General features: G+C 39.7%; 2 protein-coding genes across 12 annotated transcripts in view; one reads left to right on the top strand and one right to left on the bottom strand.

Annotated features, from left to right (window-relative positions):
* Window positions 1-1945: 1945 nt before the first annotated feature.
* On the bottom strand, window positions 1946-26070 carry LOC105478836 (uncharacterized). Of its 9 annotated transcripts, none has more exons than XR_011617070.1 (6): window positions 25695-26070; window positions 24442-24559; window positions 21479-21661; window positions 15293-15382; window positions 8586-8697; window positions 1946-2094 (listed from the first exon to the last, which is right to left on the bottom strand). XR_011617070.1 is itself a non-coding variant. In XM_011736495.2 (4 exons), the coding sequence occupies exons 1-3, from the start codon at window positions 26068-26070 to the stop codon at window positions 8595-8597; spliced, it is 597 nt and encodes a 198-aa protein (XP_011734797.2). In that variant the 3' UTR covers window positions 1946-2094; window positions 8586-8594. The 9 variants fall into 9 exon arrangements, 2 of the variants coding, with proteins under 2 accessions (XP_011734797.2, XP_070941704.1); XR_011617067.1 differs by lacking the exon at window positions 21479-21661 and adding an exon at window positions 16323-16485; XR_011617072.1 differs by having other exon boundaries at window positions 24442-24556.
* The window catches only part of LOC105478838 (A-kinase anchor inhibitor 1), a 52980-nt gene continuing 50598 nt past the window's right edge, over window positions 25400-27781 (top strand). Inside the window, exon 1 of one of the 3 annotated variants that reach the window (XM_011736499.3) lies at window positions 25400-25652. In XM_011736499.3, coding sequence (XP_011734801.1) covers window positions 25616-25652 — 37 coding nt within the window. In that variant the 5' untranslated portion in view covers window positions 25400-25615. Of the gene's footprint in view, window positions 25653-25946; window positions 26112-27781 lie in introns of those variants that run through there. The other 2 variants (XM_011736500.2, XM_011736498.2) reach the window with 2 other exon arrangements.

Raw genomic sequence — 27781 nt, 5'->3', positions numbered from 1 at the left:
GGCCGGCGAACGTCCCCGGCCCAGCAGGTAGACTTTCTCGCACAGCAGCCGCCGGACCCGGTCCGCGAGCTCGTTGTTCTCCCTGCGCTGGGCACGGTTCTGGGTCAGCAGGTCCCGCATCATGACAGCCAACGCGTCCATCCCGCCCCGCACCGCACCGCAGGCCTCGCTCCCCGGCCGCGGTGTTGCCGGAAGTGCCTGTCAGCGCGGGGGCGGATCCCGGTGGCGGCGAGGGACCGACTCTGCGGACAAGGCCAGGCCTAGCTTCGAGCGCCGTCGGGCGGGTGTGCCGGGATTGGATTAGTGGCCAGGAGAGCGAGAGCCCAGCGGGCTGGAGTCGGCGAGCGGGAGTGAAAGGAGAAAAGCTGGGGAGCGAAGGCAAAGCCGGAAGAGAGAGGGCCGCGCTCGGCGTAGGAATCTGCCTTTGCGGTTGCGTGCGCTCACTTCCGGAGGGCTCCCTCCGCGGGGCGGGCCCGCAGGTGGTTAAAGGCAAAGCGTTCCCCTGCGCTGTGCATGAAGTTGGCTTTCTCCCCGCTAGGCCCCGCTCTCTTCCCCAAAGTACCTCCTAGTCGTATGTTTCCATAGCCCCAGTTCTTATCTGTTTTGCCCAAGGTCTCATAGCTACAAGAAGGCAATTTCTAACGAAGCCCTCCGTGCCTTCCAAATGGATTATTTTGGCCGCCTTCCACCCGGACAGGATGCCAACCGAATGGCTGGACCAGTGCACGGGAGCGGCTGTCATTTGCGGAGTGCCCCCTTGCGAGCTAGGCGCCTCACGGCGCAGATTTTCCAGTAATTTGTCTGAAATCGATGCTGGTTTGTTTTCCGAAGGCAAATCAGCAGCTTATACAGACACTGGGGCCAGCAAGCCGGTGGAACAATGGGAGACAGCTTGCTGAGTGTCAGGTCTTCCAAGATGAGCTTAAACTTCGGGTGGTGGGCAGGCTCGGTAGGTGGGAAAGTCCCGTGTCCAGATGAATGCAGTCCATGTTTATATTGATGAAAGGCACGCATACCATTTGGTCCAGCTCAGCCACTCTTACAGGTGCTGGCTGTGAGCATTGGTGTGTGTGTGCCTGCGTGCAACCAGCAATGTGAGTGATGACCAACTGCATGATACCTTAATATGAGTGGACAAAGTCTGTCAAGAACCACTTTCAGGCTTCTGGGTCTCCAAGTCTTTGTCTCCCTGTATCCAAACGAGGCATTCAGAGGTTGACAACATGGATCATTGCATGTCAGAAATACCCATGATGAAACTGGGTAAGAAGCTTAAGGAGGTGACATTGATGTGTACAGTTTAGGAAATAAAACCCAACATTTACTTCAAAGAATGTAATTTATGGCTTTTTAGAGATAAGGATACTTTGACAGAAGTTTTCATTTGTCGTTTACGTGTATATGGTACGTTTCATTCTGACTTAATTAATTTGTTATTTTACTATGGAAACAACTTTATATTAATAATGTATTTCCAATGTTATAAATTGTGTTATAACAGTTTCAAAAGCCCAATAAACAAGATGCATTTTGGTATTAATTATTTAAAACGTGTATGTTGAAAAAGAACAAAGTCATACGCAAAAAAGTAGTTATCTTTGGATGGGGGATTGTGGAAAATTTTACCTTTACACATTTCTAGGTTTTTGAAGTGACTGTATTCATTTTATAATTATAGAAACAAGACATTAAATCCAGAAAACAAAACTTAAGCTTAACCAACTAGAAACTGTCAACCAGCTTCTCACTAGGGACTTTCCAATTTAACCAAATATTTTATTTGTTTTGTGTCTGCAAACACCTTAGAAAAGTTGTCCCTTTTTGCCTCCACAGTGGAGCACTGAACTGCTTGTGGTGTAGTGCTGACTGATTCATGAATCACTAGATGCTCAAATAAACTCTTTAAATTAAAAAAGACATTAAATGAAAGAAAAACTTAAGAAAATAGAAATGCTTTCAATTTTTTAACAAATGTTTAAATGGAAGAAAGGATACATGCAGAGGTTAAATAAGACTGCGCTTCAGATCCGAGGCTCAATCTGAAGAACATGTAGTATATGCTTGTTCCTTTATAGCTAGATGTTATTTTCTTTGCTGAGGAAAAAGGAACATGTCATTACATTCAACTCTTCTAAAAAAGGAAAGCCATCTACCGAGTCAGTATAATTTATGGAATTTATCTCGAGCTAAAGGTAGTATCAAAATGCCATTTAAAGTTTCAAAGCCAAAATGAACTCTTACTTTGTCCTTTATAATTTATATGAATTTTATGAACCCAAATACAAGACTAGGCAGTCGTGCTCAAAACACTCAGGATGTGCCTGCCGTTGACTAATGATAGCTACATATATTATTTTGTAGGTATATATTAGAAAATAAAATTTTAAAACAACATGTTGCCAGATATATGACAGATCTTCAATAGATATGAAATGTCTGTTTTTAAGTAATGAAACATAATCAAACACTCCTGAATCTATGACCTATATGAAGACCTAGATTGTTGAACTTACTGTTATTCCCTTATCCCATCTTTACAGAGTTAACCACTAACCTGAGATTTGGGTTAATCATTATCATGTCTGTTTTATTAAGTATAGTTTTATATCTGTTGATCAAGATACATACTTTTAAAAGTATGGTTTACATATAAATATAGCACATACACATATGTGTGCTTAATGTTGCTTATTTCTAGCTTTATAAAACTATGACTTTAAGATTTCCGCAGCTTGCTTCACTAATTCAAGATTGTTTCTATCATTCCTCCAAGTTATGCCATGTAGAATTAGTTCATTTCTTCTCACTGATATAATACTACTATGAATATACCATAGTTTATGTGCCTATTTTCCTGGTGTTTGTACTGTCTTTAACCTTTTGCTATTACAATGATATGATTATTCTTTATATGTCTCCTGGTGCACGTGTTAAGAATTTCTGTAGGGCATATATTTAGGAGTGGAATTGCTGAGTTAGAGGGCATGTGGCGATGCTACAGTGTTGTCTAAAATAGTTGTAGGAGTTTATACTTTTACCAACACTTGGTATTTTCAGAACTCTTAAATTTGCCAATCTAGTGGGAATAAAGCTATATCTAATGAGTTGTTTTAATTTGTACTTTCTTGATTATTAGTGTGGCTGAGCAGCTTTTCATATGTCTTCATGTACTTCTTTTTTGTGCCATGCTTGTTCATGCATTTTATCTGTTTCATGGAGGTTTTTTGCCCCTAATCCATTTTCAAGAGTTCTTGGACATATCTTGGACATGAGACTTTTGTCAGTTTTATGGATTAAATGTATGTTCTCCAGGGTTGTGGCTTTCCTTTCATATCTTTTGATGAGTAGAAATTACTTTGATTTAGTTGTATTTATCTATCTTCTCTTGTGTTTACCATTTTTAAAATGCCTTTAAACTCTTCCAACCTCAAAGTAAAAAAAAAAAAAAAATTCTGCATTTTTTAAAAGTTTTGAGATATTGCCTTTTTAAGTCTTGGAATTAACATTTTGTGAGATCAGATCCAATTTTTTTTTCTTCTTCTTGTTTATTTTTGGAGACAGGGTCTCACTCTGTCACCTAGGCTGGAGGGCAATGGTGTGACCATGGCTTAATGCAGCCTTGACCTCTCAAGCTCAAATGATCCTGCCACCTCAGCCTCCCAAGTAGCTGGGACTACAAGCACATGCCACCACATCCAGATAATTTTTTCATTTGTGGAGACAGGGGTCTCACTATGTTGCCACGGCTGGTCTTGAATTCCTGGGTTCAAGTAATCCTCCCACCTTTGTCTTCCAAAGTGTTGGGATTACAAGCATAAACCACCATGCCCCACCCAATTATTTTTTCCTTATGACTGAACATTTGTTCCAAGAATACTTACTAAATAGTCTCTTCTTTACTCATTGATTGCTATGCCATCTTTCTCATGTATCAAGTTTCTATGTGTGTGTGAGTCTGAGGTTTTTATTCTGTTCTATTTATTTGCTTGTATTTCTATAAATACCAGGTTGTGTTAATTTATAGAGCTTTATGATAAATTAAGCAGAACAGTCTTCTGTCTTATTTGTCTCTTCGGGAGTGTCTTGGCTATTCTCAGGTCTTTGTTCTTCCATATACATTTTAGAATCAACTTGTTGAACTATTAGTCTAATTGTTTTATCCTCTTGCCTTTAAAAATATATTTTCCTTGCCTTTGGGCTAAGTTTCACTACAAAGTGTCTAGAAGAGGATTTATTTGTATTTAGCTTGTTTAGTACATTTGCGTTTCCTGTATCTGTGGGTTTATGACTTTGCTTCTGAAAATATCCCAGCTGTTATATCTTCAAACGTAGCTTCTCTTTCATTCTTTCTATTTTCTCTGGCTGAAGCTCATATTAGCAGTACATTAGATCTTATTATTCCAGTCTGTCTTTCTGTTAATCTCCCACAGTTACTAGATCCTTATCTCTCTGCTGCTTTTGGGTAAATTATTTGAGCTATCTTTCATTTCGGTGATATTATCTACAGTTGCTTTAAATTTGCTGTTTGACCTATACATTGCATTCTTAATTTCAATAGTTATGTCTTTTATTTCTAGAAGCTTATGTATTTATTTTTAAAGTAAGTATCTGTTTTGTTAATCCTATGTCTCTTGCTCATTTATTTTTTCATTTTATTAAACTTTTCACAGATAGTTATTTTATATTCTGCATCTGATCATTCTGAATCCTTGAGAATCAAAATCTATTGTTTCTGATGGCTCTCATAATGGCATGTTTCTTTGTGTGTATCACGAGTTTATATATATGAACAATTGTCTACTAAGTCTTTCACTAATATGGTATACACAAGTTATAATGATCAGCCATCCTCAGTTGCCTGGTCCATGTCACAGTTATTAAGTGGTAGAGCTCAGAATTAAATTCAGGTCCATCTGACTTCAAAAACAATTTTTACTCTCTTGGCCTTAGCACCATCTCCTTGAAAACCTCTGCACCATGAGAGCCAAGTGGAGAAAAAAGTGAATGCACAGGCTGAAACACAAAAGAAGAAAGGTGAGGCAGAGGTCCAAGTAAACTGCTAGCTTGTGTACCCATGGAGGCCACAGCAGCAGAAACATGGAATGCCAGAGGCTGGGGATGCTGGCACAAGTTGTTGGACTGCATGCTATTGTCTAGAGCTTGTCTCAATGGATCTAGAACTTTCATTGCCATCTGATTGCTGAGACCACCTCTGAGACCCACCTTGCTCATAATCAAAACTGTCCGTCTTGGTCCTTTGCCCTGAACTGTGACATTCGGTACTACTTCTGTATTCACTTGTGGCCGAGTGTAACAACCATACAATAAATCACCTCTTCTGCTGCGTTAGCTGAAGAATTAGAAAAAAAAAAGAATACTTACCCAGGTGTCCCAAGGGCAAGTTTGCAACCTCCTTATAGGGCCACGCTGATGTACTCCTGAAAGCACTACCTCCCGGCTGGAGGCCAACCAACACAAAACCAGTGCACTCAACGAAATCACAACCAAAGACCCTCATGGAGTCCACCTCACTCCCCTCTTACCTCTACCAGAGCAGGTGCTGGCATCCACAGCTGCAGGACCTGAAATTGGATCACATCACAGGCCTCTGCAGCCATTCCCCAGTACCAGCCTGGAGCCTGGTAGCTCTGCTGGGTGGCTAGACCCAGAAGAGAAAAAAAACAGTCACTGCAATTCGACTCTCAGGAAGTCCATTTCTAGGGGAAGCAGGAGAATACCATATCAAGGGAGCTCTTCATGGGACAAAAGAATCTGAATCAGCCCTGAAGCCCAGATCTTCCCTCTAACATAGTCTGCCCAAATGAGAAGGAACCAGAAAAACAATTATGGTAATGTGACAAAACAAGGGTTTTTTTTTGTTGTTGTTTGTTTTTTTACCACCCCCAAAACATAATACCAACTCACCAGCGTGGATCCAAACCAAGACTAAACCTCTTAATTGCCAGAAAAAGAATTCAGAGGGTCGATTATTAAGCTAATTAAGGAGGCACCAAAGGGTGAAGTCCAACTTAGGGTAATCAAAAACATGATACAGGATACGAAAGGAAAATTCTTTAGTGAAACAGTGAAACATAATTCTCAGTGAAACAGTGAAACATAAAAAACAATCACAACTTCTGGAAATCAAGGACACACTTAGGGAAATGCAAAATGCAATGGAAAGTCTCAGCAATCAAATTGAACAAGCAGAAGAAAACTTCAGAACTCGAAAACAAGCCTTTTGAATTAACCCAATCCAAGACAAAGAGGAAAGAATTTATAAAAAGGAACAAAGCCTCCAAGAAGTTTGAGACTATGTTAAACATCCAAACCTAAGAATAATTGGTGTTCCCAAGGAAGAAGAGAAATCTCAAAGTTTGGAAAACATATTTGAGGGAATAATTGAGGAAAACTTCTCCAGCTTTGTTGAAGATCTACACATCCAAATACAAAAAGCTCAAAGAACACCTGGGAAATTCATCACAAAAAGATCATTGCCTAAGCAAATAGTCATCACGTTATCTAAAGTCAAGACAAAAGAAAGAATCTTAAGAGCTGTGAGGCAAAAACATCAAGTAACCTATAAAGGAAAACCTATCAGATTAAGAGCAGATTCCTCAGCAGAAAACCTACAAGCTAGAGGGGATTGGGTACATATTTTTAGACTCCTTAAACAAATTAGTGAAGAATTTTCTATCCAGTGAAACTAAGCTTCATAAATGAAGGGAAGATACAGTATTTTCCAGACAAAGAAATGATGAGAGAATTTACCACACTGAGCCAGCACTACAAGAACTGCTAAAAGGAGATCTAAATCTTGAAACAAATCTTTGGAATACACCAAAATATAAACTCCTTAAAGTAGAAATCTCATAGGACCTATATAAAAATAACATGATGGAAAAACCCCAAGGTATTTGGGCAACAAGTAGCATGATGAATAGAATAGTACTTCACCTCTCAATATTAACATTGAGTGTAAATGGACTAAATGCTCCACTTAAAAGATACAGAATGACAGAACAGACAAGAATTAACAAACCAAGTTTCTGCTGTCTTCAGGAGACTTCCCTAACACATAAGGACTCACGTAAACTTAAGATAAAGGGCTGGAAAAACATATCCCATGCAAATGCACACCAAAAGCAGTAAGCATGAGTAGTTATTCTTCTATCAGACAAAACAAACTTTAAAGCTACAACAGTTAAAATAGACAAAGAGGGACATTATATAATGGTAAAAGGGGGCTGGGCGCGGTGGCTTACGCCTATAATCCCAGCACTTTGGGAGGCTGAGGCGGGTGGATCACAAGGTCAGGAGATCGAGACCATCCTGGCAAACATGGTGAAACCCTGTCTCTACTAAAAATACAAAAAAATTAGCTGGGCGTGGTGGTGGGCACCTGTAGTCCCAGCTTCTTGGGAGACTGAGGCAGGAGAATGGTGTGAACCCGGGAGGCAGTGCTTGCAGTGAGCGGAGATTGCGCCACTGCACTCCAACCTGGGTGACAGAGCAAGACTCTGTCTCAAAAAAAAAAAAAAAAAAAAAAAAAAAAAAAAAAAAAAGGTAAAAGGACTAGTCCAGGCCGGGAAGGCACATTTCTTTCTGAAGTCTTCAATTTCTCTGAGAAGAAGGCAAGACCATTTGAGAGTGAGGAAGGCTTCTAGAACTCAAAGCAGTTAGAAGAACGTGAAAGTCGCTGACTAAAGAAACAATGGTGAGGGTTCTTTTGAGGTTAGCTATTATGAATCATCAGTAGACATTTCTTCAGTTACCCAGGTAATTTCAGGAAGTAATAGGCTTTTTCTTTGATCAAGTAAAAATCACTGAGCAAAAGGTATTTAAGAGTGGCATTAGTCAAGTGGCTAAATATCCAGTTCTCTCTTTTTCTTTTTTTCTTTTTTCTTTTTCTTTTCTTTTCTTTTCTTTTTGTTTTTGTTTTTTCTTTTCTTGTTTTCTTTTTTTTTTTTTTTGCTATATAATGGGTCAACAGATGCATGTGAAGAAAACAGAGGGGATAGTTTGGAGACAAACACTCTGGAAGACAGCTTAATGCTTTGTTTTGTTTCTTTTTCAGGAATGGATGAGACTGAATACCTTCTTCTCATAGATAAAGTCCTTCTTTGACTGCATGGGAATCAAGAGATCTCAGTCATAGTTCTGGTTCTGCCACTTGTTAGGTTTCTTTCTCTGGGTCTTAGTTTCCTCTTCACAAAGCTGTGAACAGATGGTCTTATTCTTCTTCCACTTTTAACGTCTCTGAGTCGATGGCATTCCGTCTCTTTTTGGCTTCTGAGTGACAGGCAGGAATGTAAATCATGGACTTCTTTTTAAAGTTGAAAGTATTCTTGCAGACCACAGGTGTCTGAATTCATGCTCTAATATACTGGGTTTTGAGGCAGCTTGATGAACTGTTGTCCTTGCTGGCCAGAGTTTTGAGCCAATCAGGAGATAAGGCAAAGGAGTCAGGCAGACAGGTGAAAACACTGTCTTTACTACTGGTAAATCTGATATTGGCAAATTTGTCTTAGAGCTGCAGACAAATGGGCTTTATAATACTGAATTCCAGAATGAGGCAGACTTACCCAGCAGAGTCACAGGCAGCACAGAAAATCAGAGGATTTGTTGCGCTCTCTCTGGTAACTTTCACATAGGGAAGCAGAGCAGAACACAGGCTTTCTGTAGGCAGCCATCTCCCTAAAGGCAAGGAGAGAAGAAGGAGTGGGGCAATCCATGATCAGGTTTTCCTCAAAACTTATCAGTGAATTAAGTTACTCCTTCTCAGGGCAGAAATAAGAAAGAAGCAGAGAGACAGAGAAATAAAAAAGAGACAGTAGTATTAAGCTACTTCATTGACTGCTTCTCCTGTCTCCTTTATTGGTTTCTCCTCATCTTCCTAATTTTCAAACACTGGAATATTTCAGATTCAATCCTTAAAACTCTTATTTGTCTTATTCTCTTCCCATTTGCTCTCCTACAGTCTCATGGCCTTGTCTGTGATGATCCTCAAAGTTATATCTCCAGACTGAAATACTTCTTTGAACTCCAGAACTTCATATTCTTTTAGTTCTTTGCTCAAATGTCCTTTTCTCAGCTTTCCCTAACTATCTTATATAAAATATCTGGAACCCTCTACCCAGCACAGTGTATCTCTTTACTCTATTTTCCTCCATTGTACTCTTCACCCCCTGCCATAATATATGCCTACTACTTATTTATCCTCCATAGACAATGTCTGTATAATGAAAGTTTCATGAAAACAGGGTGTAGAATGTGCCTGGCATATGGTAGTCATTCAATTAATATTGTTTGGTTGACTAAATTAGTAAATGAAAGCTATGGTGCTTCTCCAACTATGAAGGAAACATTAAGATTAGGGAAGATGCATCCTCCCTCCCAACATCATACCCACAGGAGCCTAGGCTGCAAGGAAGTGACTGGGGTCCGGTTTGAATTGGGCATTGGGCTGGGGGAGAGACTTGTCCCAGGGGGAAGACAGCTGAGCACCAAGTGTTCAGGGGTGAGACTGAAGTTGAAAATCAGGTAATGGAAGGAGACTTCCGCTCAGGCTGGATCCAGGTACAAGGAAACAAAACACAGAGGTGCCTCTAGACACTATGCTCAAAGACCACCAGCTAAGACATTTTGGAGAGTTTTCCTTTTTCCTCCTTTTTTGCTTGAAGGAAAAAAAAGAAAAAGAAAGAGTGGAACTATCCATGCTCAGGTCCTCGCCTAAATTTACGACTCAACAAGTAAGTCGTCCCTTCTCATTGTGATGCCTCTGCCTTTGGGCATAGTAAATTATTTCACCACTTTATTGTGCTTATTATGCTGACATCATTATTCCCTTAAAGTCGCTCTCCTCCACCATGGGGTGAACTTCTTGAGTGCAGAGACTGCCTTATTTGCATTATTATTTCCAGGATTTCGCACAGAGATATTCACAAATATTTAAATGAATGAATTTTGGGGATTGTATGCTGGAGGGAGAAAAGGAAGGTAAAGGGCAGGAATAGCTCAATCTTAGGCTCAAAGCCTCTATGTGGAAATTCCCAAGAACACAATAGACCTTTGATTTCCCTAACAGCTTGGCTTGCAGTTTAAGACTTAGTTAAATTGAAGCATGGGACTGTTTACACAGACAGAGGGCCTGCAGAAGAGATGAGATGCGAAGTCCTATTTTAAAGACAGAATCTCGTTGGTCTTTGAAAAGAATTATTATTAATATTGTTCCTTATTATTTTACCTCAATACAGATTGATTATCCCTTGTTCAGAATGCTTGGAACCATAACTGTTTCCGATTTTGGAATATTTTCATGAAAAATAATGCAATATCTTTTCATGTACATAATGAGATATTTTCATGTACATAATGAGATATCTTGAGATATTTTCATGTACATAATGAGATATCATTGGTGATATAAGACCCCAATGTAAACACCAAATTCATTTGTATTTCATATATATCTTATTTATATACACCATTAAGGTAATTTTTATGCAATGTTTTGAATAATTTCATGCATGAATCAAAGTTTGTGCTAATTCTACTTATGTGGAATTTTCTACTTGTGATGTCATGTGATATGGTTTGGCTGTGTCCCCACCAAATCTCAACTTGAATTGTATCTCAACAGAATTCTCAACCAAATATCTCAAGAATATCTCAACCAAATCTCAACAGAATTCCCACATGTTGTGGGAGGGAGCCAGGGGGAGGTACTTGAATCATGGGGGCCGGTCTTTCCTGTGCTATTTTCTTGATAGTGAATAAGTCTCATGAGATCTTATGGGTTTATCAGGGGTTTCTGCTTTTGTGTATTCCTCATTTTCTCTTGCTGCCACCATGTAAGAAGACCCTTTCACCCCCCGCCCCCCGCACCATGATTCTGAGGCCTCCCCAGCCATATGGAACTGTAAGTCCCATTTAACATCTTTTTCTTCTCAGTCTCAAGTATGTCTTTATCAGCAGCATGAAAATGGACTAACACCTCATGTTAGTGCTCCGAAAGTTTCCATTTTAGAGCATTTTGGATTTTGAATTTTTGGATTAGGGATCATCAACCAGTAGTAGTTTTGGTAAATAGAGAATCTCCTTGATTGGGGGCTAGGATATGTTGTAGCTACAATAAGACATTGCTTGTAACGAGAATTTATTATCTCAAGAGTTCCAGTTGGGGGCCGGGGAGTGGATAATCAATGATGTACATAAGTCTAACTCCAGGGATCCAGAGAGGTAGAAGACATTTAAAAGTTCTGTTATCAAAACACAGTGTCATCACAGCAAGATTATGGGAATGGACACTATCCTTTCCAAGATGGGCTAAAGATGAAGGTTGTGGTGGTGTAAATGTGAACTCCAAGCAATTGCTGTTCTCTGCCTGGCATCGCAAGACAGTCTTAAAAATATAACATATATTCATATAAGTATGTGTAGACCTGTGAGTTACAATATAGACTCAGTAGACAATAAAATTATGTTGTTCAAAACAAATACATGAAAAAGTTGGTGGTGTTCAGCTTTTCCTCTATGTTGGGCCGCTGTTCATTCAAAATCTTGAATATCAGGACCAGAGTCAAATCAAAAATTTTCCATGGACAAAGGCACATGTATCTATGGATATTTGTCTATTAAAGTAAACCTCTACACTTTTTTTTTTGCCTGTGATTCTCTAACTTAACTTATGTAAAACTCATTTGCATAAAATTGAAAGTAACCTGTCCATTGTTTGAATTCTATGGTCTTTCTTTACATGGTTATATGGCGTTTAATTCTATTCTGCCCTGCAACGTAGTGATTTATATGTATTTCTCTCTCCTTTATTAGATTTTAGTAGCCTTGAGGTCAGGCATCCTGTGATCCTGTGTTATTTTTGTATCTCATACAGCAATTAATCTTCTGCCTTGTATATAATAAATATTCAGTAAAGATGTATCAAGTGAGTATTTAATGAATAATCCTAGACATCATTTATCCATACAATTTTAAAGTGATTACATATTCATTTAGGTTCAACTTATTTTTGTAAGAAGCAGAAAAAAACATTGCATAGATTTTTGGACTTAAGCCTGGTCATAAAACTTGATATTAAATAACAAAAACCACTACTATCTCTGCTATGCTACTAGTACTGCTGCCCCTAAGTGCTGTTCATTGAGTAAACACTGTATTTTGTCATTTATTGCATCTTTTAATTTTCTTACAAACTCTATGTGTTGGCTATTAATTTCCCAACTTTAGCATGTAGAAAATGGGGGCTCAGGAATATGCATTCATTCTCATAGCTAGATATTTAACCCTGTCTTACTCCAAAGTTCTCATTCTTCTATACTACATTGGCCTTTTCTAGTTTGTCATAAAACTAAAATTGTATTTTCAATGTGTGACTTCATGATGTGATAAATAATCAACAAATGCTCATTCAAAATGGAAATAAGGATAGTATCCTAAAGATAGGATAAAGTTCAGACCATAAGTATTGCTTTTCTTAAGCACAAAAACTATACTTATTAATATAAAAATATATATGTTATATTAAAATTTAGTTGAAACATATTTTAGGAAGGTACACAAAAACTTTGGTTTGGCATTTAAATGCTTAGATTAAAACCTGATCTTTGTTATACATTATATTAATTCAAAAGTAAACAAGTATTTCCTCATTGCCTAGAATGGTCTTGGAACCATGGCATCTGAGGAACATGAAAGAATGTTCGTCAGATACTTTCTAGGAATTTATGATCTTGCCAAGGAGATGGGATTCAGACCCAAAAGCATGAGACAAGGAAGCATGAGACAAGGAATGGTGGTGTGATGGTTAGTTTCATGTGTCAGCTTGACTGGGTTAAGGGATGCCTGGATAGCTGATGAAACATTGTTTCTGGGTGTGTCTGTGAGGGTGTTTCTGAAAGAGATGAGCATTTGAATCAGTGGACTGAGTAAAGCAGATCCACCCTCACCAGTGTGGATGGGCATCATCCAGTCCACTGAATTCCCAATAAAACAAAAAGGCAGAGGAAGGGAACACTGGTGCTCTGTATTTGAGCTGGGACATTCATCCACTGTTGCTTTTGGACATTGGCATTTCTGGTTCTCAGGCCCTGGAACTTGGACCAAGGCTTCACCATTGGCTGCCCTGGTTCTCAGGTCTTTGGGGCTGGACTGAATTATACCACCAGCTCTCCTGGGCCTCCAGCTCGCAGATAATACATTGCAGGACTTCTCAACCTCCATAAGCATGTGAGAAAATTCCCAGAATAAACCTCTTTACATATATGTGTGTGTGTGTGTGTGTGTGTGTGTGTGTGTGTGTGTGTATAATTTTTCTTTTTCTCTGGAGAACCCTAATACATGGGGAGTAGTTAATCAAGTGCCCCAATGAGCCAATGTTCACAGGGCAATTACATTCTGGTCCCTGTTGGCAGGCAGCAATGTGGTCTGGAGTGTCTGCAAAAGGAATCTGAAGAACAGGTAGGATTGTAGTCCACTGGCTACCATGACTACTATTCCAATTCCTCTTGTTAAACATTTATTGTGTTTATTATATATATGTTTATATATTTTAGCACCTCATCATTTGGAGAGTCAGGGATAAAAGAATAAATATTCTAGGTAGTTAATTCTTACTTATACTTCAGATTTCAGACAAATGTCAATTCTTCAGGTAAGACTTTTCAGTCCCATCTTTCTTTACCCTAGAACTAGGCCAGGTGTCTTGTAATAAGCTCTTATCAAATCCAGTGTATTTTCCTCCTACCACTTAATCATGATTTACATTGATATATCAAGATGTAAGCTCCCTTGATAGAATGCAAGTTCCACAAAGTCAGATATCTTTACTTTCACTGATGAATACTAGATCAGTGCATATTACACAATAGGCACTCAAAAATGTTTGTAGAATAGAAAGTAAACGTACCGCTTACCCTCCAGGTATCTTTCACCTTTGTATTGTTTTTATCTCAAATTGGCATGTTTTTATTAATAACTACTCACTCTGGGGTTTTCAGACCAAGAAGAAAAAGAGACAAAGACTCCTTTGGTACATGGGCCTTAAGCTAAGAAGTCACTCTTGGTTGTGTAAAAAGCCCTAGTAGTGAAGATGCTTTGTCCTGAGGCTTCATTCAGGACCAAGGCACTTTTCCTTCATCCCTTTCTTGTCCTCACTGTGAACCGAGGCCCCTTAAGCAACACACCGGGGAAAAGCAGATGAAACTAAGTGGCTGATGACTAAGGTAGGGCCAAGAAGTGGCAGGTCCTATTGAGAGACGAGGATACAATGTTCAGGACAGGAGTAACCCCTAAGTTGGAGATGAAAACTTTCAAAAGCAGGTGGTAAAAGGGTAATAGTATGGATAATCCATTCTCTTCACACTATTCAAGGTAGACACTGTATGGTTGCTAATAGGAAACTTGAACCTGAATTAACTGTTTTTCACATACTTCTGAATCATATGTGTGTAATAATCAGTCAGCTCACAGAAAACTTGTCCTCAGTAATAAATATGCCAACCAAACTTCTGAAATTAAAGGCAAGTTACAGGTGAAATCATACACTGTCTTAGCTTTAAGCATACACTTCAATCTCTTTGTGCACTTCTGTCTTCGTTTGTCCTATGTTAGAGCATTGCATTAAGCAGTGAACAGTTTCATGCTGAATAGTCACAGCAAAGGTGCCAGATGCTTTGTGTCAGGGAAATGTGCATAGTCAGGATTTCCTATACAAATCTGAGAAACAAAGACATTCCAAATGTAAAAGCGTCAGAAGGTTTAGGAACTGACCACTCTCAAACCATCCCCTATTTCTGCACATTACATGTGTGAATTGCTGACCAATCTGACATTTTTGGTTATTTTAGAGATAAAGAAGCAAGCATTAGAGGGTTGCACAAGCTGGCTCCCCAAGAGTCCCAGAGACAGCTCTTGAGGCCCATCCTTGTCTTCAAAGGGCCAGAATCCTATGACTGGTCTGCCAGCTCCTTGCACTATACACATTGTTCCCTGCATCAAGGGACCAGCCAGAGCTTTGAGCTTTTCTGGAGAGAAAACTCTCCTTAGGATGCAGGACAAAAAGGGGAGAGCATGTACAATTTTCTCTTTGACCACTGTATCCCTGGACATACACTTCTGTTTCAAAAGCCTGGCTACTCGAAGTGTTTAATTTAACCAGGTATGTCCAAATTAGGTAAGAAATGAGATCCCAGTGATTGTTGAGAAAGCTAAGATTTTATCTGCCTATTGGGCTTAGCCTGAGCCCATTCGGAGTGGAGAGAAGAATTCGTTCTACCTCTGCTGCTAGAGATGGCACGGATAGGAAGCGTTCTGTCGAGGTTATCTGCAGGGTTTTTTTCCCAGTGTAATCCATCCATGTCAAAAACTAAGAAACAGAGAAATGGTTAATGTATTAAGAAAAAATAACAACTCAATCTAGAAACCTGCTCAGTGAAAGATTTTTCAAGAACAGTGATGGAATAAAGACACTTTAGATAAACACAATCTAAGGATTTATTATGAAAGATCATACTGAAGGAATTGTAAACGTGAGCTAGCTATTTGTATATAGGTTAATAAGCAAATATTCTATAAAAACTAGAATAATAACATCTAATTTTGGGGGAGAATGGCTAGAACTAAAATATTGGATACTAATATATAAATGTTGAGAAGCGTGTGATCAGAGTTAAAGCATTTTGAGGACATGTTGTTGAGAAGAATAAAGACGCTAATGTTGATTACCTTTAGATACAGTTAAGAATAATTTTTAGAGGCATGATAGTAGTGTGATTATATTTAAATATTTAAATCCTTAATTTTTAGAGATATGTACTGAAATAGTTTCAAGTGAAGTGGTGTAATATCAGAGGTGCACTTCAAAATATCTGGGGGGGTGGCAAGATTGGGTGTGGGTATGGGTATGGATGAAACAAGATTTGCCATAAAGTAGTAAATATCACCATTGTATGAGTAGTAAATGGGGAGGGAGTTCATTATAATGTATTTTTTACTTTTGCTTACATTTGAAAATTTCCATAATAAAATTGTTTCCAATATACAATTTCTATAATACATTGAAATATCACACATGCATGCACACATTATATATATAGATAATAAAACATGTGTTTCACAGAGACAATGCTATGTATTCACCAAGTCCTGTTTCATTTATATAAACTATCTTAAAAATAACCGTATTTAAATGGATTCATTAGAACAGTCATGTATTCAATAAACATTTATTTTTAAAACATTTATAATTTTTATATGTGCTATAAAAAGTCCTGGGCATTGGATTGAAAAGACAAGACATAACAAACCTTTCCTTGAGGAACTCATAGTTTAATCAGGAAGGCAGCAGTTCATTATAGTCCAGTGCAGTATTCACATAGACACGAACACAGGGATTCTTGCAAGACAGGGGAGGGACAGTTAACCCTGCATGGACCATGGAAAGCTTCCAGAAGGAGGCCTGGATCTTGCCTGGAGGAATAAGTAGGAATTAGCCAAGTGAAGAGGAAATGTGAGTAGGGAATTCCAGGCAGGAGGAAGATCATGGTTAAAGATACCAGACCAGGAATATCAGGTGCTGTGGAAACAGTCAGTGTTAGAGGAATATGACATGCAAGCAGGGAGTGGTGAGATATAAAGTTAGACATGAGGCAGAGGCCAGATCAAATCTGTAGGGCATGTTTATGAGTCTGGATCTCTCATAGACAAGGATGGATATGACACTATAAATTTAGCAGGTGGTTTGGGCTTCCAGAAAAGGAGACTGTGGCTACATCCCAAACTTGGTCAGTTGCAAGAGAGGTGGGACCCTAAGGGGAAAATGACCAGAGACCCAGATGAATTTGGAGAAATCCCAAGACCTTCATCTCACTTCCAAGGATATATACAGCTCAGAAAGGCCTCTAACTTTTTGAAAAATGTCAAGTTGATGCTAGAGAGATAAAATGTCAGTAACAGAGTAGGATGTCTGGGCAGATGAACTGGAGGCCACCTTCTCGGTCCTTCTTAACTCCAGAGCAGAGCAAGAAGAGAATGCTCATAAACCTGTCAGGGCCTGGACTTGTGGCCAGTAGGGGTCTTGAGATCACAGTAGGAAGGGCTCTGAGGGATCAGGGACCAGGGTGAGATGTGGACATCTAAATGATAGAAAAGGAACCAAGTTCCACAAGCAAAGAACAGACAAAGTCCACAGTCATACTGCAGTGAATGCCAGAGGAGAAAAGTGTCTCCAAATTGGTTGCTTCACCCCCTTGAGTTTAAATATAACCTCTGGGGAAAGGCATAAAGTGAAAAAAGAAAAAGAAAAAAAATAACTCTTGCCCTGAAGTACAGAATGAGTTTTCCAGCAAAATAAAACAGCAACAAAACATTTCCTTCCTCTATGGTAGAAAAACTGGCAATGCTTTTGTGACTTTTATCCCTTCACCTCTGCTTCTCTTTGACACTTTATATTTTGAGCTCTTGAGGTTAGGAATTAAAAAAACTTACCCACTCCTCCTATGGTCACACCACCCCTCACTCTGACTATTATGAAAAGCTTGCTGTTCAAGATTTTAGTCTCTGCTCCCGACTTCAAGCTCCTATTTTAAAATTCAGAAGCCAAAAATTTGAGTGTTTATTTTCTAAATCAAGCTCAGTCTCTTCCTGAAACAGTGCATTTCAACCTAGAAGTCTACTTGTCTACTATTGCTGTGAAAACTGGTATGAAAAGGAGCTACTGACGATGAAAACCATCAATTTCAATTTCCAAACTTTATTGTGCTACATAAACATTGTTAGCTTATTCAAAACCCTTTTAACTATTTTTATCCTTAAATTTATCTGGCAGAAACTTAATATTTATAACTATCCTCCCCCACCTCCATTCATAGAAGAGGATGCTGTGTGTTTCACCATTCTCTCCTCCACCTCTGTGCCCACCCATTATTCGAGGTGACTCGACAGCTCCAACACTTCACTCTCATGGATCTTTTACTTCCAAGGCCACTCTCAAGACCTTATTGTCATCCAGAAGTGCTATGCATTGGAAACTTTAAACTCAGAAATCCTGCATGAAGTCCTGCCAGCCTTACTTCTTTGTTTTCAACAAGCTTAACTTTTGACATCACAACCTCTAGTCCAGAATGACCTTTTATTTTCTTCCTTTTTTAGAGCGTTCCTCTTGGCTGAATTTCCTTCTCTCCCCAGTCTGGATCTCTATTACACTTTTCTTGCATTGTTATAAAGAAATACCTGAGACTGGGTAGTTTGTAAAGAAAAAAGGTTTAATTGGCTCTCAGTTCTGCAGACTGTACAAGCATGGTGCCAGCATCTGCTGAGCTTCTGGGGAGGCCTCAGAGAGATGTTACTCATGGCAGAAGGTGAAACAGAAGCACCTCACATGGCAAAAGCAGGAGCAAGAGAGTTGGGGAGGTGCCGCACACGTTTAAATAACCAGACTTCCTGAAAACTCACTCACCACCTTGAGGACAATATCATGCCATGAGGGATCCATCCGCCCCGTTGAACCAAACACCTCCCTGCAGCCCCCATCTCCAACACTGGGGATGACAACTCAACATGAGCTTTGGAAGGGACACAGATCCAAACTATATCAGGATCTCATGGGTTTAGTGGCATTCTCATCTGTACCCTGATTTCATGTGACCATGCCACCTGCCACCTCCGTAGATAAATATTTGCTGGCCTTAGCTGGGTCTCAGTGTTCTTCCCTCTCTGCTCTTCTCTCCTACACTTTTTCCCCTGTCTGTTTTTTCCACTGGGCTTGAAGCTACTTGAAAGTACATCTGTGTCTTATTCCTCCAAATCTTCAGTATCTAATATTCTTTGTAGTATACAGTAGGGATCAATAAGTGCTTGCTGAATAAATTAATGAAGAAAATGGTAATCATTAAGTTGCAACATATTATATCTTTACTCATTTTTCAATCATCCATATTGGCTAAATACAATAATTCAAAATGTTGAAGAGAAAATGCGAAATTATTTTAGATTAAAAAAAATGTTTTTAATTAGGAAAAATCGAGTTAGCATACCTTTAGAATTAAGGTTAGCTCTCAAAATATTACATGTTTTGGATATTTTCACCCATATTTTTATTTCCAAAATATTATACTGTTATAAACTTATGTTTAGATCAAATTCTATAGCAGTGTATTATATAAAGTAAAATGCTTCCATTATAAGTGTACAGTTCTATGAATTTTGATATATTTATACTCCCATATAACCACTAGTACAGTCAAGATATAGTACATTGCCATTATCTCAAAATGCTCCTTTATGTCTCTTTTTAATCGGTTCCAATATACCTTTCCAAATTTCCAAGCCCCAAATAATCAATGATTTGCTTTCTGTCAACAACAAGTTAGTTTTTCCTTTTGTAGAATTTCACATAAATTGAATTGTAGAACATGGACTGTTGTGTCTGGCTTCTTTTGCTCAGCATGCTTTCAATATTTATCTGTGTTGTTGCACGTATATGCCACAATATGAGTATCCATACACAGATTGATGGACTTCCAAGTTGTTTTCACTTTTTGGCTCTGATGAATAGAGCTACTGTTACCCATTCATGTGTAAGTCTTTGTGTGGACATAGGTTTTCATTTCTCTTGGGTAACCACCTAGAATTGGAACTAATGAGTCTTATGGGAAGTGTATATATAATGTTACAAGAAACTATAAAACTGTTTTCCAAAGTGCATGTAAACATTTTACATTCCTACTAGCAACGTAATAGACTTCTAGTTGCTCCATATCTCATCAACGTGACATTGTTGGTCTTTTTAACTCTTGCCATTCTACTGGGTTACAGCCTTACTTCTACAGCCTTACTTCTTTGTTTTCGTCAAGCTTAACTTTTGACATCATTGATGTCAAAAAAGGTAATTAATACTTTACTGTGGCTTTAATTTATATTTCTCTGATGGTTTATGATGTTGAGAAGTCTTCATGTGCTTATAGGCCATTCATATTGTATTCCTCTTGTGAAGTGTTTGTTCAAATATTTTGGCAAGTTTTAATTTGGCTTGTCATCTTATTGAGTTGCAAGAGTTATAAATATGTATGTCAGATATATGTATTGTGAATATTTCCTCCTAGTCTGTAGCTTGCCTTTTCACTTTCTTAGCAGCATTTTTCAAATAGCAGAAATTTTTAATTTTGATGAGGTTCAGTTTATCTATTATTTTCTTTTATGACCCATGCTATTTGTGTCTTATTTAGGAAATCTTTGCCTACCCCAAGGTTGCAAAGACTTTCAATGTTATCAGTTGATTTTTAATAGAAGCTTAAAAGTAACCAGTTAGTCACTATTGCAATTATCTTAGCTATCATATTCTAAAGAACAATTCTTCTCCGACACCGAAATCCCTGTGTAGAGTGCCATGACTCTCACCAATTCTGAATGGAGCCCTTGAATAAAGATGAAGAGCTTTCAACAATTGCTTTAAAATTAATAAGTGTTTCCAAAGGCAGTGATTAAATTTACTCTCAAACATACAGCCTAAGTGAGCAGGATATAAGAAGAGCGTTCAGTTTCTCAATTTGGACTGTATTTAGGCTCTCCTCTTTGTGATATTTTAAAAAATTATCTTTTTTCTCTTTCTCCTATTTTTAAAAAATCTCTTCTGAGTGTCTCAATATGCATCTTTTCTGTCTTTTGTATATTTCTCTCTTATGTATGCTCTTCCTTTTTTTCTGTTTCCTGCCTCTTTTCATTCTCCTTTCCTTATTCCTTTTCCATCTTTTAATTTCTCTCTTCACTTCTTTTCTTTCCATTTTTCTCTTTCAGTTTTCCCATTGTTTCTTCTTAAATTGTCTTAGTATGGAGGCTATAAATAAACAGATTTATACATTCAGAATTTATTGGATAAAGTTTTATAATGTATATTCACAATTTTGAATGTGAGTTGAAAGCTAAGTTAGTTAAATGCTTTATGCTTCTCCTTATAAACTAACCAAATAGGTTTTATTTTGAATGTTGTCTTCAACTAATCTTCCATCTCCTGTCATCTAATAGAATAAATAATATCATTTGGTGATTTGGGAAAAACTTTTCTACAGAAATGAACATGGATACATAGCTCTTTGGTAGTGGAAAAGGTCTTCAAAGGCATTTTTTTTTCAAGAAAATATTCATTTTGTGTAAACATAATGCAAAATATTAACTACTCTAATGAAATTTTTTTCAATAAGAAAGTTTTGCTGATGTTTTACTTTCAGAAAATATAGCTGTTTTATATTCTCTTTTAAAGCATCCAGCAGGACTCATAAACTGCTTCATAAAATGCAAACCTACAGAGACATTGTCCTATACTCTTCAAGCCTGCAATATCCTTTAATATTTTCTATTTTTAATGTAGTAAGTTATTATTTTTATTCCCCATTCCTCTATATCCTACCTTCTATCTCTGTTTTTATTTTCTGTTCATGCCATTTCCCTCTCTCTATATATTTTTTACCTTACTTTCTTTAAGTCTTTATAGATTGAGTAGCACAAAGATTAGTTTTTCAATGTCTTCTTCCTTATTCAGTTTTTCTATTTCCATTTCTCTGTATACCACATTCTCTCATTTGTTTTTTTATATTTCTGTTTTACTTCACTTCTGTGTCCTCCTTAGGCCCAGTTCAACAACTTTCAGCAGCTTTTGGAAAAAGAAAATAGTTATTTTCGATCATTTTATTTCTGTAATCATTGAAACCTATAAGCCAAGACATTTTGGAAACAATTATAGTTTAATGCTTTATAATGAAAATGCCTCTTTTAAACCTATTTCAACTTCCTTAGGGATGCTAAAATTATTTTTAAATTTAGTAGATTGAATGATCTATTTAAAATAAGCATAAAGTGGAAAGTATCAGGGAATGGTTGGAGTCAAGTATACTAAAAATAACTGGGGCAATTGGAATGTTTCGGGATGTGTTTTCAACATTTTTTATTTGCTTAAGCTCTAAAGAGAGAGTATAATAAATGAATGTTAGAGTGAATGGATACAGACTTGGGGAAATCTGAGAGTTACAGCTCTAATCTGCCGATGGTGATTCCTTTAGGGTCTCCAATTTAATGTTTATATATCATATGAATTTTTATTCTATTTTATAATGTATGCATGCTCACTTTTTAATTAAAAATTTTCCCAAATTTCCAAGTAAAATCATTGGTTCTACAGGAAACTTTTTCCTCCTGTGCCTTCTCATTCATTCAGTGCCCTGTTAAGCATCTAGTGGATGCCCCAACTTTCTGTTTACTATCTTGCTTCCTATCACTATTCCCATAATTGACCAGATATGACAGTGCTAAAAGTCAGAATGGGGTACATGGTGATGGTAGCTGACTCTCTGACAAATGGCTGCCTTCAAATGCAATCAACTGTTTGAGTAGAGAGTGAGTCATTCTGAGTAGAGGTGTTTAAACAGAGAGCAAAATATTATTGAGAACCTCATTGTGGGGTAAAACTGGATAAATGGTCCATCAAAGAGAATCTGGTTCTTATACTAGTAGAATAAAAGGAGGCTTTCATTTTCCTATCAGGCATTCTATTGTTAAATTGATCATTTACATTAAGATGTAAAGACATAAGAAAAAATCTAAGGCCTGGGGCAGTGGCTCACACTTGTAATCCCAGCACTTTGGGAGGCTGAGGCAGGTGGATGGCTTGAGCTCAGAAGTTCAAGACCATCCTGGGCAACATGGCAAAAGCCCATCTCTAAAAAATGCAAAAATTAGCTGGGCATGGTGGTGTGCACTTGTAGTCTCAGCTACTTGGGAGGCTGAGGTGGGAGGATCTCTTGAGCCTGGGAGGTGGAGGTTGCAGTGAGCTGAGATGGCACCACTGCACTCCAGCCTGGGCAATAGAATAAGAGCTTGTTTCAAAAAAGGTCTACTAGCATTATTGGGGTGTTTCAATAAAGCTAACAGAATAATGAGCCAAGTAGTAGTAAACATCGGAGATAGTATTGTTGACTGTAAAATTTACTGGTGAAATAAATGACAGTGCAAAATAGAAAAATCATTGAAGTGCCTTGGTTTTATTGGAAATGAAACAAAGGCTCTGACTAAAATATATGCACACAAAAACTGGATTGGGAATATATCGTCCTCTGGCTAGTGGTGTTGGGTAGAAAAAAATGAAGGAATGATGGGAAGAAGAAGGGCAGAAAAGAGCTGAGCATGGGGCTGAGAAGAGTTGTGTTTTTTTTTCTCTGTTCTTGACCTCTTGAGCTGAATTCTTACTACCTCCTATTGCTGCTGAAGACTAATCACATAGCCCAAGGAGCCCCAGGACCATTTTCAGGCATTCTTTCTTTCTACTACCATCTTGGCTACTGTTTATCTTGGTAGTCTATGGGAATCCATCTGAGTTCCTTCTTTGTTTAAAACTCAAAAAGATAAGCTCTGAGGTTGGAAAGATACAAGTAATTTCCTTCCTTTTAAAAGACTGATGCCTCTGATACCTTGCTATCCAAGTTTACTCCATAGACCAGCAGCATGGACATTACCACGGAACTTGTTGGAAATTCAGAATCTCAGGACCTAACTGTTTGTATTAGTTTGTTTTCACTCTGCTGATAAAGACATACCTGAAACTGGAAACAAAATAAAGTTTAATTGGACTTACAGTTCCATATGGCTGAGGAGGACTCAGAATCATGGCTGGAGGCAAAAGGTTCTTCTTACATGGCAGCGGCAAGGGAAAATGAGAGAGAAGCAAATGCGGAAACCCCTGATACTGATAAACCATCGTATCTCATGAGACTTATTTACTGTCATGAGATTAGCACAGGAAAGATCAGCCCCCATGATTGAATTACTTCATCCTGGATTCCTCCCACAACACAGGGGAATTCTGGGAGATACAATTCAAGTTGAGATTTCATGAGGACACAGCCAAACCATATCACTGCTGAATCATAATCTTTTATTTTAAAAAGATCTCCATAGGATTCTTATGCACATTAATGTTTGAGAAACACTGATCTAACATATTTTGTTTGCTTTCCCATGGGGTGTACTCTACTCCCAGGGTGCCAGTGATTTCCTGGAATGAGTTTAATTGAGATTGTGCTCTCTCTTAATTAATCCATTAACCCATCTTACAGCTAATCCTTACAACAAATCTTCAAGATACCTTAATCCTTATATTGCAGATGAGATAGGACAGGTTAAGTAACTTATTTAACGTCACGCATCTAGTAAATGGTGAAGATGTGGTACCTGGGTCTCAGTCTGACTGATTCTCAAGTCTTTTGTTGTTGTTTTTCCTATACTATATTGCTTTTCCTTGAACTTGATCATGGGTAACTGTTTATGTATTGGGAGATGAAAGCCCATTTAAACATAAGGGCTAAAAGAGAGCACTTTTGAATGTGTTAAAAGAAAAACACCTTTCATCCAAAAATTATTTAAATACTGTTTTACACTTACCATGGGATGAAGAAGACAGAGTGAAGTATCACTGGAGAAACTTGGCAAAATGGGAGAACTCCATCCTGTCGTGCACACACTTCATCCTGCCCATCAGCTGACTTGCATCTTGTTGCTGCTGGGGTAGGACCCATATGTTCAAGCCTGTGTTGAGCCAGGTGCTAAGAGCAATACTGATTGTATTATGATGAGGCTGCCCATATGCCTCCATGCAAACTGTAGTTCAAAAGCTGTAAAACTATTTGCATTTTTAATCTATCAGATGACTTTGAACAAAACCAGTGCCAATAAGGTTATTTGGGTGCTTTACATTTGCCAAAAGACTCTAGAACTTATAGCCAACAGCCAATTATTAAGAGATACTTAATTTTCAGAATAGTTACATTTTCCAGGGATAGTTGCAAGTGAAGAAACCACATAAAACACTGGGGATGACCTTGATTACCTTTGTTCTTGGAAAACATTATTTAGCTGGAAAAATGGGGGAGAGGCTGGAGGATTCTGGGTGGCTTTAGCTTTGGGTTTGTAACCCACATGGACCTGTTTCAAGCTGGGTGATATCTAGTGTGGGCTGTTCACACTGCACAAACATTATTGGGGAATAGGTACCTAAAATGAGCAATGATTAGGAGCATGAAGTGAGCATAAGGCAGTCCCAGTACCTTTAAGGTAGAACTGGGTGTATGGAGGGGGGGGGATGCAGACACAATTTTCAGCTGGGTGAGGATAGGAGAAGAACTGATGTTTCTTGATTGATCTCAGGGCTGTTCTCACACTTGCAGGGGGCTCTGTTGGCTCATCCTTGTAAAGGGTGTATGAGTTCTCTTTCCAGTGCCCTGGCAGGCCTTGCTTTTTCTAAAGTGATGACCTTGAGGACCTTCAAGCTTAGGAATTTTCAGAGCCGGATTTGCCACCTGGGAGCGGAACCTGACAGTGGCGCCCTCCTCCAGCGCTCCATAGTCACTCTGTCCTTCCCTCCTGCTCTCTTCTGACGTTAGCAGAGGACTGGGACTCGCAAGAGAGGACTCACGGACCTCTAGGACCTATTAACTTGACAGACCCGCCCCTCTGTTCAAGCCCAACTCAGAGAACTCAGCGTCATCCTCAAGAGTAAAGAAAGCTCTTAGAAGTGTTTTTTTTTTTTCTTTTTTTTCTTTTGACAAACCTGTCTTAAATGTCAGTCCAATATCCACGGGGGCGAGCCACAGCAGGTAATTAAAAGCAATTAGCTGTCCCCCTGCCGGGAAGTTTACCTTTCCCTCTCTTCCTCTTCCGTCCTTCCTCGTCGCGTGAAAGCGGTGGAAGTGCTTTGCTCTCTGAGCAGCGGTGTGCGCCGCCGAGCTGGCACAGGAATGAGGGATGGACTGAGCGGGGATTCACTCTCCTCCTCCCGCCGCCGCGGTGGCCGCGGGCGCAGCGGTGCATTGTGGAGGGAGAGCGCGCCGCGGCGGTTGGAGCTTCGGCCCCAGGAGCTAACGGCGGGAGCTGTCCGTGGTGCTGACCGTCCCGCCCGCCGTCCGCCCAGGGCGCTCTCCTGCGCCGGACCCCGCCAAGTCCGGCCTTCTTCCCATCCTCCGTCTGCCTGTCTTTCTCTCTTAACCTAGGGGCGTAGCGGCTGGAGGAAATCATGGTGTTCGCTCCAGGTACACCGCACCTTGCTTTTTCACCAGGTATCTAGTAGGGAAGCGGGGTAGAGGACGGAGAGGAGAGGGAGAAAAGGCCTCTTTACCTTGCGGCCCATCTGCGCCTGTTGGAGTTAACTGTCTGCGCTCAGGGGCCAGGGGAGTGCCTCGGCGCGTCGCCTTCGCTCCTCTCGCCAGTCCCGCCCCATCTGTCCTCTAACAATCTCCAGCCTTTCCTCGCCCCAGTCCCGCCGCTCCTCTTCCCACCTAGCTCCTCCGCACCCATCCGAGCTCAGGCGCCTTAAGAACTGGGACTTTCGCCAGCAGCACCGGCACCTACACGGGCGAGAGTGGAGAGGTGTGGCGGAGAGTAGTGGGCTTCGGGCTACTTGCGTGGGAATCTCCTTCACTGCTACTTCCCCCTCCGCAGAATTGGCAAAGTGACCCGGGTCGTCCTGGCCTCCCGAGGAGAAAGAGGCAAAGTGGGCGAAGCCAAGGGGAGTAGGACGAAGGGCAGAGGAGCGATACTCCTTAAGGAATTAGACCTGAAACTCCGACCCGAGGCTGCAGCACAGAGGCAGCTACTGCGGCGCTGCTGGAGGTTGCAGTGTCTTTTTGGAGCAGGCGGTGAAGGACTTTGGTCCCTTTGCTGCTCTCCGTGGCTAATAGTTGGCGAAGAGTCAGATTTGTCTGCGGTTGACCGGCTTGCCGGCGTGTGCGTGCGTGTGCATTTGAGTCCGCCCCAGTGGAGCAAGTGAGGCCGGGCTAAGCGAGGAAGCGGGGAAAAGCGTGGTCATTGTGAACGTCCGACGCTGTCTCTAGGGGTAGATCCAAAGTATTTCTCTCTCACACATTTTAGGGTCTGATTTCTTTAGAGACGGCCGTAGAAAACAGGGAGTGGGGAAGACTGGAGGGGCCTAGAACTCTAGCTTTGTTCCGAGGGTCTTTAACTTGAAAGACTGGTATGCATTTGCTGTGGTCATGGCTTCAGATGGCTGGGGGAAAAAGGCATAATGCATTTTTTTAAGGGAAGAATTGAGTCTTTTCTTCAGAAAATTCAATTAGCAAAACTTGAGAAGAGGAAGTCAGTCCCTCCCCTTCCCCCTCAGAATGCTAGCTGGGAAGAGAGGGATGAGTTTATGTAGGTTCTGGCTTTACCACAGGCAGTGGTTCTTAGAGGAACGCCTTAAAGCAATGCCCAGGAGCTCTTCCCATGCCCATCCTAAATAACTCAAGGGAGGAAATTGTTCCACATAGTGAAGGACATTCAATCAACACTGGAGCAAGGAAGTTGGAAAACAGCTCTTTGCTGCATTTATACAGCACTTAACACTTTACAAAACAGTTTCATGCTGCTATCTCATTTGATCTCCTAATTACCCTGAGAGTTAAGGAATACTACTCTACCTACTCTACCATCCCCAGGGAGGCTGGTTCCAGATAATCTTGCTAGTCTCAAATGGAGTTTTCTGACCTCACAATCTGTCTTTTTCTCCCACAATCTTTCTTCCCGACAAAATGTCTCGCTGGCTCCAGGGGTAGATGATTTTTGGTCCAAGGTCAGCTGTAGCCAGAGACTCAGCATATCCTTTCCAAGGAGGGGAAGGACATGGTGTTGTCCAAGAGTTAGGGTTGTTGGATGATGTTAACTAGGCATTTTTCTAAAAGCAAGATCGTGAGTGATGGCTAGTGTAATGAACAGTGGGGAATTTCTGGAG

This window comes from Macaca nemestrina, chromosome 19, assembly GCF_043159975.1.
Source record: "Macaca nemestrina isolate mMacNem1 chromosome 19, mMacNem.hap1, whole genome shotgun sequence".
Classification (NCBI taxonomy): domain Eukaryota; kingdom Metazoa; phylum Chordata; class Mammalia; order Primates; family Cercopithecidae; genus Macaca; species Macaca nemestrina.
This window is presented reverse-complemented; position numbering and strand designations above follow the sequence as displayed.

What these genes read in the sequence shown, in the direction of transcription:
- LOC105478836 (XM_011736495.2), bottom strand. Translation starts at nt 26,070, where the DNA reads ATGATTTCCTCCAGCCGCTACGCCCCTAGGTTAAGAGAGAAAGACAGG. An exon ending in GAAGAGGAAGAGAGGGAAAG is followed by an intron (nt 24,560 to 25,694) that starts GTAAACTTCCCG and finishes GTCCTACCCCAG; the next exon opens with CAGCAACAAGATGCAAGTCA. An exon ending in TCTGTCTTCTTCATCCCATG is followed by an intron (nt 8,698 to 24,441) that starts GTAAGTGTAAAA and finishes CCTTGCCTTTAG; the next exon opens with GGAGATGGCTGCCTACAGAA.